General features: G+C 43.4%; 1 protein-coding gene across 2 annotated transcripts; it reads left to right on the top strand.

Moving 5' to 3' along the window:
- Positions 1 to 232: 232 nt before the first annotated feature.
- On the top strand, positions 233 to 9911 carry CEBPG (CCAAT enhancer binding protein gamma). Of its 2 annotated transcripts, none has more exons than XM_004325390.4 (2): positions 233 to 369; positions 6376 to 9911. In XM_004325390.4, the coding sequence occupies exon 2, from the start codon at positions 6465 to 6467 to the stop codon at positions 6912 to 6914; it is 450 nt and encodes a 149-aa protein (XP_004325438.1). In that variant the 5' UTR covers positions 233 to 369; positions 6376 to 6464; the 3' UTR covers positions 6915 to 9911. The 2 variants fall into 2 exon arrangements, with proteins under 2 accessions (XP_004325438.1, XP_019796538.1); XM_019940979.3 differs by lacking the exon at positions 233 to 369 and adding an exon at positions 915 to 1156.
- The last annotated feature ends 1952 nt before the right edge of the window (positions 9912 to 11863 follow it).

Consider the following 11863-nt stretch of genomic DNA (forward strand, 5'->3'; position numbering starts at 1 on the left):
CGGGGAACCCCAGTCCGTCGCTCCCGCCTCGCCCGCCCCACCGCTCAGTGGGCTACGCCTCCGCCACGTGCCCGCCTCCCGCGGCCAGACCGCCTGCGATTGGCTGGCGGCGCTGTCCGTCGCGGAGGGAGGGCGCGTCCCCCGCAAGCCGGCGCTCCCATTGGTTATGGCGGCGGCGGTCGCGGCCGGGCGCGCGGCCGCGGCGAGGAGGGGAACCCGGTGGCGCTGGCGGCGGCAGCGGAACGGGCGGAGGCTGCCGGTTTCGTAACCGTCGCTCTGACTCGCGGGCCGCGAGGCCTGGGTCGGGCCGCGCCGTGCGGGGCCGCTGGGAGTGGAGGCCTCTTGGGGGCGGGCGGGTTGGAGGCGCAGGTAAGGAGGCTGCGGGCGGGCTGACGGAGGAGGAGGAGGCCGCGGCGCCGCCGGCCGCTCGCGTGGGCGCGGCCCCGGCCCGAGGAGACCCGGCCCGGCCCTGGGCGGCCGGCTTGCCGGGTAGGCCCCGCGCGGCCCGCGGCGCGGGCGGCGGCCCCGCGCGGCGTGTGATGCAACCTGCCGGCAACACCCGGCGGGGCCGCTGATCTCATCCTTGGCTCCGGCCCAGCGCCGCGGCGCCACCCGCAGACCCCCGCGCTCCCCCAGCGCCCTTGCTGCCGGCCCGGGACGGGATGCGAGCCGGGCTGTGCCCCCTCCAGAACCCGGCCCTCTGTTTGTGCAACGTGCAGTGTGACCAGCCAGGCTCGTATTGGCCTCTGGGGATAAAGGGTGTTCCCAGAATAGCAGAAGGTGGACGGTATCTTTAGTGCCACCTGGGATATTTCCTGCGCCTGCAAAACTGCTCGGTGTCGGGTAATCGAGAATCCTTTTTAGAAGTTAGTCGAGTAGTCAGGGAAGGCGGTAGAGTTTTAAATATGTGACTTTACACAAATAATATTGTGCTTCCTTATGGAGCTGTACTTTGAATATCCTTCAGGTGACTGTTGAACACAGGTTGGATGAACGTGCAGCAACCACGAGTTGACTAGAACAGAAAAGGGCAAAAAAAAGAAGTGCTTCGTTAGTATGCTTGGAGGGAACACAGTAAGGAAAATTGCCAGCAGAGGTGTCTAGATGGAGAGGATGGAAATGCATGTTTGAGGGGAAGGAGAATCTGTTCTTCCAAGTAAGCTCGTGTGTTTTTATTCTTCAGAAGGTTTAATTGCTGGGCTTTCCTCTGGTCTGAAGTTTGTGCTGTCATCTGGCATCTTAAAATGTGTCCGTTTCAGAATGGTTTTAACCTTGGTGGGTTACACAAAAATTGGTAGTTCTCTCTCCCAGTGTACACTCACTCAGTTGAATTCTTATTGGAAGAGATTGTCCTTTAATTCAGATAGGATGTGGGACGCTCAAAGAAACTTTTGAAATAAAATAGTATAAAGGTTTGCTTTACTAAGAAATTCTGCATCTAAAAGCCCTTGACAGTTAAAAGTTAAAATCTGGTCAGCTGTTACTACTTGAGTAGTATTTGGGATAAGCTATTAAAACTGAAGCACTGTTTTGGAAAAACTTAGTGTAAACAAGGCTAAATAATTACAGGATGCTAGTGAGCTGAAGAATTTTTCAGTTCGAGTCCTGCTTCTGGTGGGCACACTTGGTGGATTCAGTCATTTTAATACCTCCCTGAAAAGCATAGGTGGAAGCAAAACTTAGTATTTTTTCCCCCAGAATATCCTCTAAATTCTCAAGGTCACATCATGACTGTCAGCAAGGTTGTCTGATCTTGGACAGGTGGTTTCATCCCTTGGGATTTAAACAGCACCTGGTGAGTCCTAGGTAAAGATCAATAGGACCTCATGGGGCTGAGTTTGGTCTTATGGCCTAAGATTGCCTCACGTGATCACAGAAATGGTAAACGCAGGTAGCCGCAATTCCAGGTTTATTGTGTATTCTTAGGAGGGGGTGCTTCCATGGGCTCTTATACTGGTAGGTACATTGGTCTCCTGTCTTTTTGACTTTCCAGACCTATCAGTTAAAAAAGAAAAAAAAAAGAAAAGAAAAAAAGAATTGAGCATGACTCCTTAATAGATGTATATTTATAAACAATGTGTGTGTATTAGTTTGTGTGTGTTGTTAATGGCACTAAAAGTAGAGTAAAAAGATGACATTAAAAAAAGACAAAAGAGCATACATTTTTTTCTCATACTCCAGTGGACCACTTATGTACTCCCTGAAGGGATGTACCCTCCTTCATGGACCCCTGCTTTGGGTCATGAAACCAGCAGTGGCAAATAAATAGAAATCCTGCTCATTTGGGTGTTTGTTAACTTTGCTTACCTTCACTTCACTTGTAGTACAGAGTTGTCAGACCCTGGCAACATATGTCTAAGAACTTGAGGTTATGGGAAGTATAACTGGGCAAAATGGAAAATAAAGGTTCTCTACTGATATGAAGCAAAGACCAGACAAGAATGATGTTCACTGTATAGGCTGGGGGCTAGAAGTAGCAAATGTTTTAATTTTCCTGTATACCATTAAGAAAGACGAGGAACTTTAGGTGGTGAGACCATAATATCTTAGTAACAGTCTTGATTTAATTATGGTTGTTATAAGAGATTTTAATGCTAGAGAATCTCATTTTTATGTAAGACATTTGTAAAAATAAGTGTTTTGTCTTAGGCTTTTGAGGCTGTATTCAACAAACATTTCTTGAGCACCACCGCTAGATGCTGGGCATATGGTGATAAAAGACAGAGTTCTGTCTCTAGTTTAGTCTACAGGGAGGCACACTATCGAGCTGGCATTGACCAAGAAACTGGGGGAACAAATTGGGCAGAAGCACAAAGAAAAGATAACGTGCAGACAGAGGAGGCTGTGCCCCTGAGAGATGATGTCAGCCTGAGGTAATTCTGTGGCATTGGGATGGAGACGGATAGTAGAGGTGAGGTGTTTTGGGGGGGTGGGGGTGGGTAGAATTGTCAGATACCAGTGATTTGAACAAATTTGGAATAAGGGACAAACATCTGAATATTTTGGAGTGTAGACCTTCGTTGAGGAAATTGGAGTTAAAAATTTATTTGGGGCGGCAGGGGAGGAATATCTGGTTGTACACATGTGAAGAAAATGACAAGAGGGTTAGGAAAATCCTTGAGAGGTTTATTTTCCCAAGTGAAACTTGAGAAAATTTTGATATTGTTTTACTCATTTTAACGTTTTGAGTTGTCACTGTGTCATTGATTTGAATGAACATTACTTGAATTAAGGAATTTGAATTTAAAAAATGTTACCCACTCAGTCCACCTTTCTTAAGGTCCATGGTTGATTTGTAGCAGTGGCTGTCAAACTTCAGTGTCATCAGAATCACTTGGAGGTCCTGTTAAAACAAGATCGCCCAGCCCTATTCCTAGAGCTCCTGATTCCTAGGTCTGGGGCAGCCCGAGAATTTGCATTTCTAACAAGGTGATGCTGCTGCTGTTGCTGCCGGTTCAGGGACCACACTTTGAGAACCACTGCTTTTCAGTTTTTATCCTGCTTCCTGCTTGAATGATTCACAGCAAGGAAACGAGGTGCCACTCTGCTTCCTGTAGACTGAACTTTGGAATAGTATTTGTCCACATAGGAGCCAGACTTTCATTTAGGGTTGAATATCCAGGTTTGAAATAAACTTATTTTCTTTTTGTGCATTGTAGGTGCTCAGTAAATGTTAGTGGAAGAAACAAAAGCACAGATAACTGTGTAAACTAAAATATGTAACTTATAGAGGCAGCTGTTTTGCTCAGTGTAAAAAACAAAATTGATAATATGTTTGGCGTTAAGTCTTAGACCACTTAGCTCTGACCCCCTTTCCTTAGTGGATAGCTCTTCACTTTAAGAGCTACTTTATTGGCTTGTCTTCGGTTGGAGAACTTAAAAAACAAAAAACAATTGGAGTTCTTTTTATTATCTCCAAGTTTCCTTTTCTTACATTTTTACCAGTTTGATGATTACTCTTTGTTTTACAAGCCGAAGGACTCATTTTCAAAACCTTGCCTACTGTGTTCAGCCTACTACCTTGAGTCAGACGGAGGTAAAAGAGCCCTTCCCTGTTCCGGTATCTTTTTTTTTTTTTTCTTTTTATTTGCGGTACGCGGGCCTCTCACTGCTGTGGCCTCTCCCGTTGCAGAGCACAGGCTCCGGACGTGCAGGCGCAGCGGCCATGGCTCACGGGCCCAGCCGCTCCGCGGCATGTGGGATCTTCCCGGACCGGGGCATGAACCCGTGTCCCCTGCATCGGCAGGTGGACTCTCAACCACTGCGCCACCAGGGAAGCCCTCCGGTATCTGAGAACAAAAATGAGCATGAACATCACTAAATTTGGAGGCTATAATAAGAGTTTTTGGTGACTGAAGTTCGTGGTATATTGTCAAAGTCAGAAGGCATTTTACCATTTTACGTCCCTCATTTGCAGATGGGGAAATCGAGGCTCACAGAGGGAAGGGATATGTCCAAAGTGAAACAGGGCAAGTCAGAGCCAAGGCAAGAACTGACTTGGTTCCTGGTTTGTACTTCTTTGGATCATTGTTACCTCTGAGTTTATTAGAGAGTAGCTTTAAAGACTAAAAACCTAATTGACATATAAAACATAAAAAAGAAGATAAATAAGATGAACATAATCATGATTGTTGAGATATTCCCAGGAGACATGGTAAACAAGTTCATAAAAATTGAGTAAACACTTTTCACTTCATACCAAATAGATAAGCAATGGTATAGACGACCTTTAACACTATTAGTGGTAAGTGTAGCTCAAATTATACTGAACTGCCACTTTTTAACTGGAAGAAAAAACAGGCAACATGATAAATTATCAAGGGGAATGTGAAATATCCATTACTGAAGGTAGACTTGGAGTAGGTATCCATCATGGTTTTGGAAGGAAGCTTTTGGTGTTTCCTTAGCACTGAAGTGAGAACAGATGACCGGCTAGCTCAGGGCTGCCTGTGTGGCTTGAAAAAACAATGGAAAGTAATGACATGTGGCCTTTTTAAAAGCAAAGATTTTTAAAAAGCAGACCAGTAAATGGTGTTTATACAGAAATGCCTAGCTAAAGGTTTGGGTGAAGCTACTGGTGTTTACTAATTGAGCTTTGCTTAAGAACTGTAAGGTGTACTCATTTGAGGCAGTTCATAATTCTGGCTGCAGGTTTTTTTTCCACTGATGCAGTTTTAGCAGTTTTGTGAGAAGAGAACGGGATAGTTTTATGGTTCCTAACACTGCTTTCTCAGTTTCCAAGAGTGCTGTGACTTCTTGGTGGGCACGCTTCACTCAGCTTAGTTTGCCTTGAAGTGGCCTCACGATGATAGGATAGGTCTGCTTTTGACACATCTTGAGGCAGTTGTAGCGAACTGGTTGAGTTCATAGTAATCCAAATATGACTAGTTCTGAAACTGTGACTTCATTTCTACGGGCAGCACTGCCGCAATATTTCAGAATTGGCGTTTCCTCTGTGCTCCTTGAGCAGTGTCAAGTGGGTGCAGGCGCTGCTGCTGCTCTGGCTCTTGGTCCAGCCTGAGTCCCAGTGCTTGCACCTCCTTGGATGCATCATCAGGGCTTTTGTTTCTTTCCTTGTGGTTTTAGGCTGACTGTGTTTAGATGTGTTTACTAATTATGTCGAGAATTTAAAAAACACTGTGAGAAGCATGATGGGATGGGGAAGCAAATTGGGTATCTCAGAGCTCCTAAATCTGTGATCCAAGAAACTAACTTAAAAAAATCTCTGTAAACTACTCTCATTTGAAGTCATTGAAAAAAATAAAAACAAGCAAAAAACACCTTTTCAAAATATCCTGTAAAGATTCTTACGCTCTGGGAGAGAAGTCAAGTCCTTGATGACTCAGTCTCTGCATATTAGAGTAAGGACCATGCGGAGATCGTAGTGCAGTGCTTCCTGATGAGCACTGGAGACTGGGCTGGGCGCTCTGCTCCAGCCTTCTACTTTGACTTGAGCCAACAGTTGAAACTTTTTCCCTCTTTTATTGCAGGGTCTCTCCTATCATAATTGAACTCATTGTGTTTAAACCAAACATAGCACATTTCTCTCTTGCAGATTGCCAAGTGCTGTTGGTTCATATGTGCTACCTAATTAGTGGTATTCTTTTGTTTTTCCTCCCATTTTTGATAACAAGCAAGATGGGCAGTACCCTCAGGGGTTCAGGTGGGTTGAATTTGGCCGGATGGTGCGTCTGTATTAACTTACCTCTCTAAATTACGTGACTTAGACTTCTGAAACATTGGAGCAGTTGGCAGTTGTCATAGACTTTTCTCAGCATAATCAATTAATATTGGCCTGCTAGTAGGTACATGCAAGTTTAATGTTATTTTATCTTGTCATTTCAAATATTTTAATGCAGTTTATTTTTTAACTAGGTACATGTGAAGATTTCTTGGCAGATCAAACCATTGATCACCTTGTCTTCATTTCTACTTGTTCTGTGTTGACAAAGGAGCGTGCCCAAATGAGCAAGGTATCACAGCAGAACACTACCCCGGGCGTGAATGGAATAAGTGTCATCCATACTCAGGCTCATGCCAGCGGCTTACAGCAGGTTCCTCAGCTGGTGCCCGCCGGCCCTGGGGGCGGAGGCAAAGCTGTGCCTCCGAGCAAGCAGAGCAAAAAGAGTTTGCCCGTGGATCGCAGCAGTGACGAGTATCGCCAGCGCAGAGAGAGGAACAACATGGCGGTGAAAAAGAGCCGGTTGAAAAGCAAGCAGAAAGCGCAGGATACGCTGCAGAGAGTGAATCAGCTCAAGGAAGAGAATGAACGGTTGGAAGCAAAAATTAAATTGCTGACTAAGGAATTAAGTGTACTGAAAGATTTATTTCTTGAGCATGCACACAACCTCGCAGATAATGTGCAACCCAGTAGCACTGAAAATACGACAGATTCTGATAATGCAGGACAGTAGACCTCACCCCTTTCAAACGTCACAACTTGTGGCTTGAACGTTAAAGGTGTGACTACCTACACTACTCGTATCAGCGGCTGAATCTCCATTATTCAAAGATCCATTGAAGGTTGTTTTCTAGAATCAGCACTGAAGAGTTGATTAGCTAAAAATGTTAGCCATATAATTTGAATATCTGGTTTTAAATGATAAGGATTTTTGTGGGGATAAAAAACAGTTTTAAAGGTATATGGTAAAAAAAAAAAACCACCCTGGAGCTTGATGTTCTTAATAAATCCTGACTTCCCAAGAAATGTTTCTTTTCTAGGTTGACAAAAGGAATGGGGAACTGGCAAGTCATGCAGAAGGGTCTTGGTTTTCATAGATACGGTTAATTGGATGAAAGAAAGTTGAATGCCATCTCTCTTTATCTATGTGTGACTTTTTCCTAAATTATGTATTAAAAATGCTTAGAGCTATAGAAACCAATCACTTTATAATTTGGAGTGATTTTATGTATAGCATAAACCTTGTTTTAGCATAATTAGTACCATTTTCCCTGGCAAGTACAAGTTTTTGAATAGTGATGTCAGGTTAAGTAAAGAAACTCCATCGCATTTTAAAGGCAGTATGCAGCCAACTGGCTTAAAAATATAAATAGCATTTAGGAAGCAAATAGTTTTTTAAAAGTAAAAGCAAAGCATTTGGGATACCTTTGGGTTATTGCATTGGCATTATTTTGTTAAAATTAAAAAAAACAACTCAGTGGTTTAGAGAAACTTATGTACCAAAATTTTAGTTTCTGCAGATGCTAGTAAAGTAAGCATTTTTTTTTTAACATACCATTTGGACAGCCAAGTTAGTAAACAAAACGTCTTAACAGTTTATGGCCACACAAGTTACCCATTAGGATTTTGAATATTAATTTCAGCAGGTAGTTTCTCCTGTGTTCAGATACACTGCAGTGGGGCTGTGGTTTTTAAAAGCAAAAATTTCTTGTGAACCATCACTTGGTATTTGATCTTAAACAACTGATTATTAGAAAAATACATCATCAACTCCATGCCATTTCCCAAAATAATAGTCTAAGAAAACTTGAAAGTGTAAGGTTTAACCTTTAATTTATTTCACTTAAACACATCGTTTTATATTGTTTTTGCGACATTTTCTAGCTAGTGGGCTGTTCTTTCAGACTTTTGTACCACTTTTTATTCATTTGTATGCATTTATGTCCCATAAATTATTTTAGCAAGAAAATACTGATAAAACTCAGGATATTGACATTTTTGTTAAGACTAAAAAGTGGCAGTCACTGAAGATGGAAATCTCTAGGGTCTGGCTTATATAAGCGTTGGTAGTTTTGATTGTCCTTGTTGACTTTTTTTTTTTTTTTTAAAGAACAATTCTAGCTCAAATTTGTGTTTTTCTCTTATTTTGGTTTTTGCTTTTGGGTGACCTAGGCTGGTGACAAGAGACTGAGTCACATCAGATTAAAAAGTTACCAGGTATCTTATTTGAACATGGTCATTTTGGGCCACATTGTTGTTTCCTACTAGGACCTGGGACAGTGTAACCAGGATGTAACTCAAGTTGCACCCTTGGGTTGGTGGAAGAGTGCTGTCTGTGCCCTTCTGGGTGGAAGAAGACGTCACAGTGCCCTGCAACTCAGCAAAGCCATTAAAGGCCAAGAGTCCCTTCTGCATGTGACAAGAGCCCTGTATTGTTCCACGAGAGTGACTGTCCCAGGACGGTTAACTCCCTATAGATCCAGGAGACAGGATAGGGCTTCCTGTTAGGGTCCAACATTGGTTTACTGTGGTTGGAGTACGGATCTACTTGTAGGTTGATAGATGTTTGAAACAACTAACTAGGAGATACCCACAGAATCCTACTGAATCTTTAATAGCACCTCATTGGAGATGCAGTTAGGTCACTTGAATCTTTAAGCACCTATAAGAGGTGCTACAGACATTTTAAATCTCTTATTTACTAAACAATATCTTTCAGAAATGGTTGTCCCCATGGAATTTATTGTTACCAATTATGTGAATTGACTTAACTCTCTTGGAAAAGAAGCTTTAGGGAAATCATCAGGTATGTACTCAATTATTTCAAATAAGAAAATAAGATTGTACCTTTTGGAAAAATTCAGGCTTTCCTTTTACCTATGCAAATCAAAACTAGCACCAGCAGTCATGCATAGAACAGAAATGTTAACCGTTGTCTTGACTATCTCACTGAAGTGTTTGGGAATGAAAGTTTTTAGTTTGATAGATTTAACAGTATAAAATGGAGGGAAACCAAGTATGGGGAATGGGTAAGTTTGGGAATTGTATATGACTTCTGTAACTTTTGTCCTGTAGGTTACATATGAACCATTAGGATATGATCTGCCTTTGCTGGCAGGTCTAGTGATTTAGGAATTAGGCTTTAGTATAAATTTCTAGCTGCATGTGAGTCTTCCGGGATGGGTGTTTTCTGACAGGTCTTGGCTGCAGGTGGTGCGATCCAACAGTTCTTCCTGCTGTCTGGCCCCTTTTAGTTACTGGGATGTGAGCTCAGTTACTTTGGACATTCTTACCAAGAAGTAGTAAGATTTTAATAAAATATGACCAGATTTTTGAAATTCAGGTCACGAGTGTGAAATTCTCAAATTTACATAAGTAGAAGTATGTACAATTTAATGTTTGGTGTTACAACAAAGGAAATCGTAGCAGCTTTTGATGTTTCTTGATCCCCCTTAGAGGGCTTGAAGCTTTGTACCTGAACAACCCAGTTGAAACACTCAAGAGTGTTTTTGATGCCTTAGAAATAGGAAAAAATTTTTTGTTTGACAAAAGCTAGGAAGGAAGAAAGTCCGTCCTATAGCTGTTAGATCTGCCTCTCAGGAAGAAGTACCTAACTTGTTCTTTTTGTTCCTGGCTTTCCTCAGTTTGTGAGATTACTCTATTTTTTTAAATATAATTTTATTTCTTTCAGTGAATTTGAAATAAAAATAACTTTGGAATAATGACTGTATTTCATTGTGGGTTTCTTTATGTTAGATACCAAGAATGTAGTGCAAATGTTGACCAGCTCTGAGGAGCAGGCAGATGCCCTGCTGCCTTTCTGTTCCCAGCCCAGGGCCGGGGGTGAGGTGGGCATGGGGGCAGGCAGAGGCACTGTTGTCCCAAGTCTAGACTTCCCTTAATGATAGGAACCTAGTTTGCTCTGAATTTAGAATGCCTTTCAGTAATATTCTTTGTCCCCTAGTCTAGTGTAGAAATGTATCCCAGAATAGAGGAAGCAATAACTCGCATCCTGCTTAGACAGCTGACGTCTCAGAGTGTGGTCTCCACCTACAGAGTGGTAGGAAATAAGTTCTGAGGCTTTGAGGTTGACGGAATGTCAAAGTAAAGCCTTTCCCCTAACGGTACAGTTTATAGTATGTGCGTCGTGCGTCGTCTTCGTTTACACAATGCCATAGGGTGTCTGTCGAAATGAATTCATACATAAGAGTCCGAGAAGCTGGTTTGAGTGTTTCAAGGGAAAATGCCATAGATACTTGTCTTCTGTGATCCTTCAGTGACTTTCGTGTCTTGGGAAATAGATTTCTATCTATTGCATCTTGGTGAAAATTGTAGTACGGTAATTATTTCTGTGGGTAATACGTCCCATTTCATTTTTATGAATTAGTTGTAATTTAGAACCCAGGGAACTTTATATCGACGTGATTGTGAGGGTGCTGGCTCTTTTTCGGTAAAAGCACTTTAGACCTACTGCTCTTTGGCTGCCTGTGAGTATCTGAAGAGTTCATATGCGTTTTACACGTACTCAAAGGAGAGCAGCAACCCTGAATATCCTTTGACTGCAACATCCCACTCCTCCCAGAGCTGTAGACCTGAAGGTTGTGCAGGGGTGTCCAGAGAACCGGGCGCGAGGCTGGCACACGTCACACTTTTCTGCAGCCCAGTTACCCGAGTCTTGTTTCCTCTGAAGCAGCTGTTGGAGCCAGGTGCCTTTGTACATCACCACCGTTCAGTTCTGCCTCCTAAATGAATCCTGTGACATTTGCTTCACCTCCCCTTCCCCACCTTGTGCAGAGCCATCACCCTCTTTTGCCTGGCTTCTGTCTTCCAGGACCGTTGCACGCTCTCCAGAACCTTCATGGTTCTCCGGTGCACTCCGTGTGAGACCCAGTCTCCGCGGGATGTGGCTCTGCTCGTGCTGCCTTCATTCCCCTCCACCCTCCTGCATCACTTTGCTTTGGCTGCAGGGCTCTTCTCAGCACTTTTTAGCCCAGGGCCGGCTGCCTTAGGACAGCTCCTTACGTCTGGAATGCTTTATCTCCTCTTGCTTTTTCACTTCCCTCCCTTCCCGTCAGCCCCCCTGGCTTTCTTGATAAGGTCAATCCTGTTACTTTCCTTCTTGCCTTCTTGGCACGTTCTAATGTTTGAGATGATCTATTTGTGCGTGTTTAAGGGGAAGCCTCTCAGGAGACTGGGCTCTGAGAGCAGGGGTCATGTCTTTATGCCACGTTGGTACATAGCAGATGCTCATTTCTTGAACGAATACCTAGATCTTTCCTGGTTTTGGAAGAGCTTTCGGCACTGTATGGCTTTCTGGAAGGGTCTCTAATATATTTCTGAAGCTGTACAAAGTTCTGCAGAATTTGGAGACATAGGAATTGGACCATTCTCTAGAACATGGGGCACAGTAGGTGGCTACTGCGGTTCCCTGAGACCTGTACCTGCAAAGAATGCCTTTGACTCGCCTACCTGGGCCCAAGCAGCCAGTTCTGTCCCCAGTGTCCTTCTCGGACAAACAGCATTTAGTTCCTGAGATTTCTCCCTGTTCTTTCCTGTCGACCTGATAATCAGAGCAAACATTTATGTGAAATGGGCAGTCTTGGTATAAAACGTCTGAAGGAGAGGAAGGAGAAAGATGTGTGTGTTTTTTAGTTAACACAGCTAAACTAAACTGTCTACTTA

This window comes from Tursiops truncatus, chromosome 19 (assembly GCF_011762595.2).
Source record: "Tursiops truncatus isolate mTurTru1 chromosome 19, mTurTru1.mat.Y, whole genome shotgun sequence".
Classification (NCBI taxonomy): Eukaryota; Metazoa; Chordata; class Mammalia; order Artiodactyla; family Delphinidae; genus Tursiops; species Tursiops truncatus.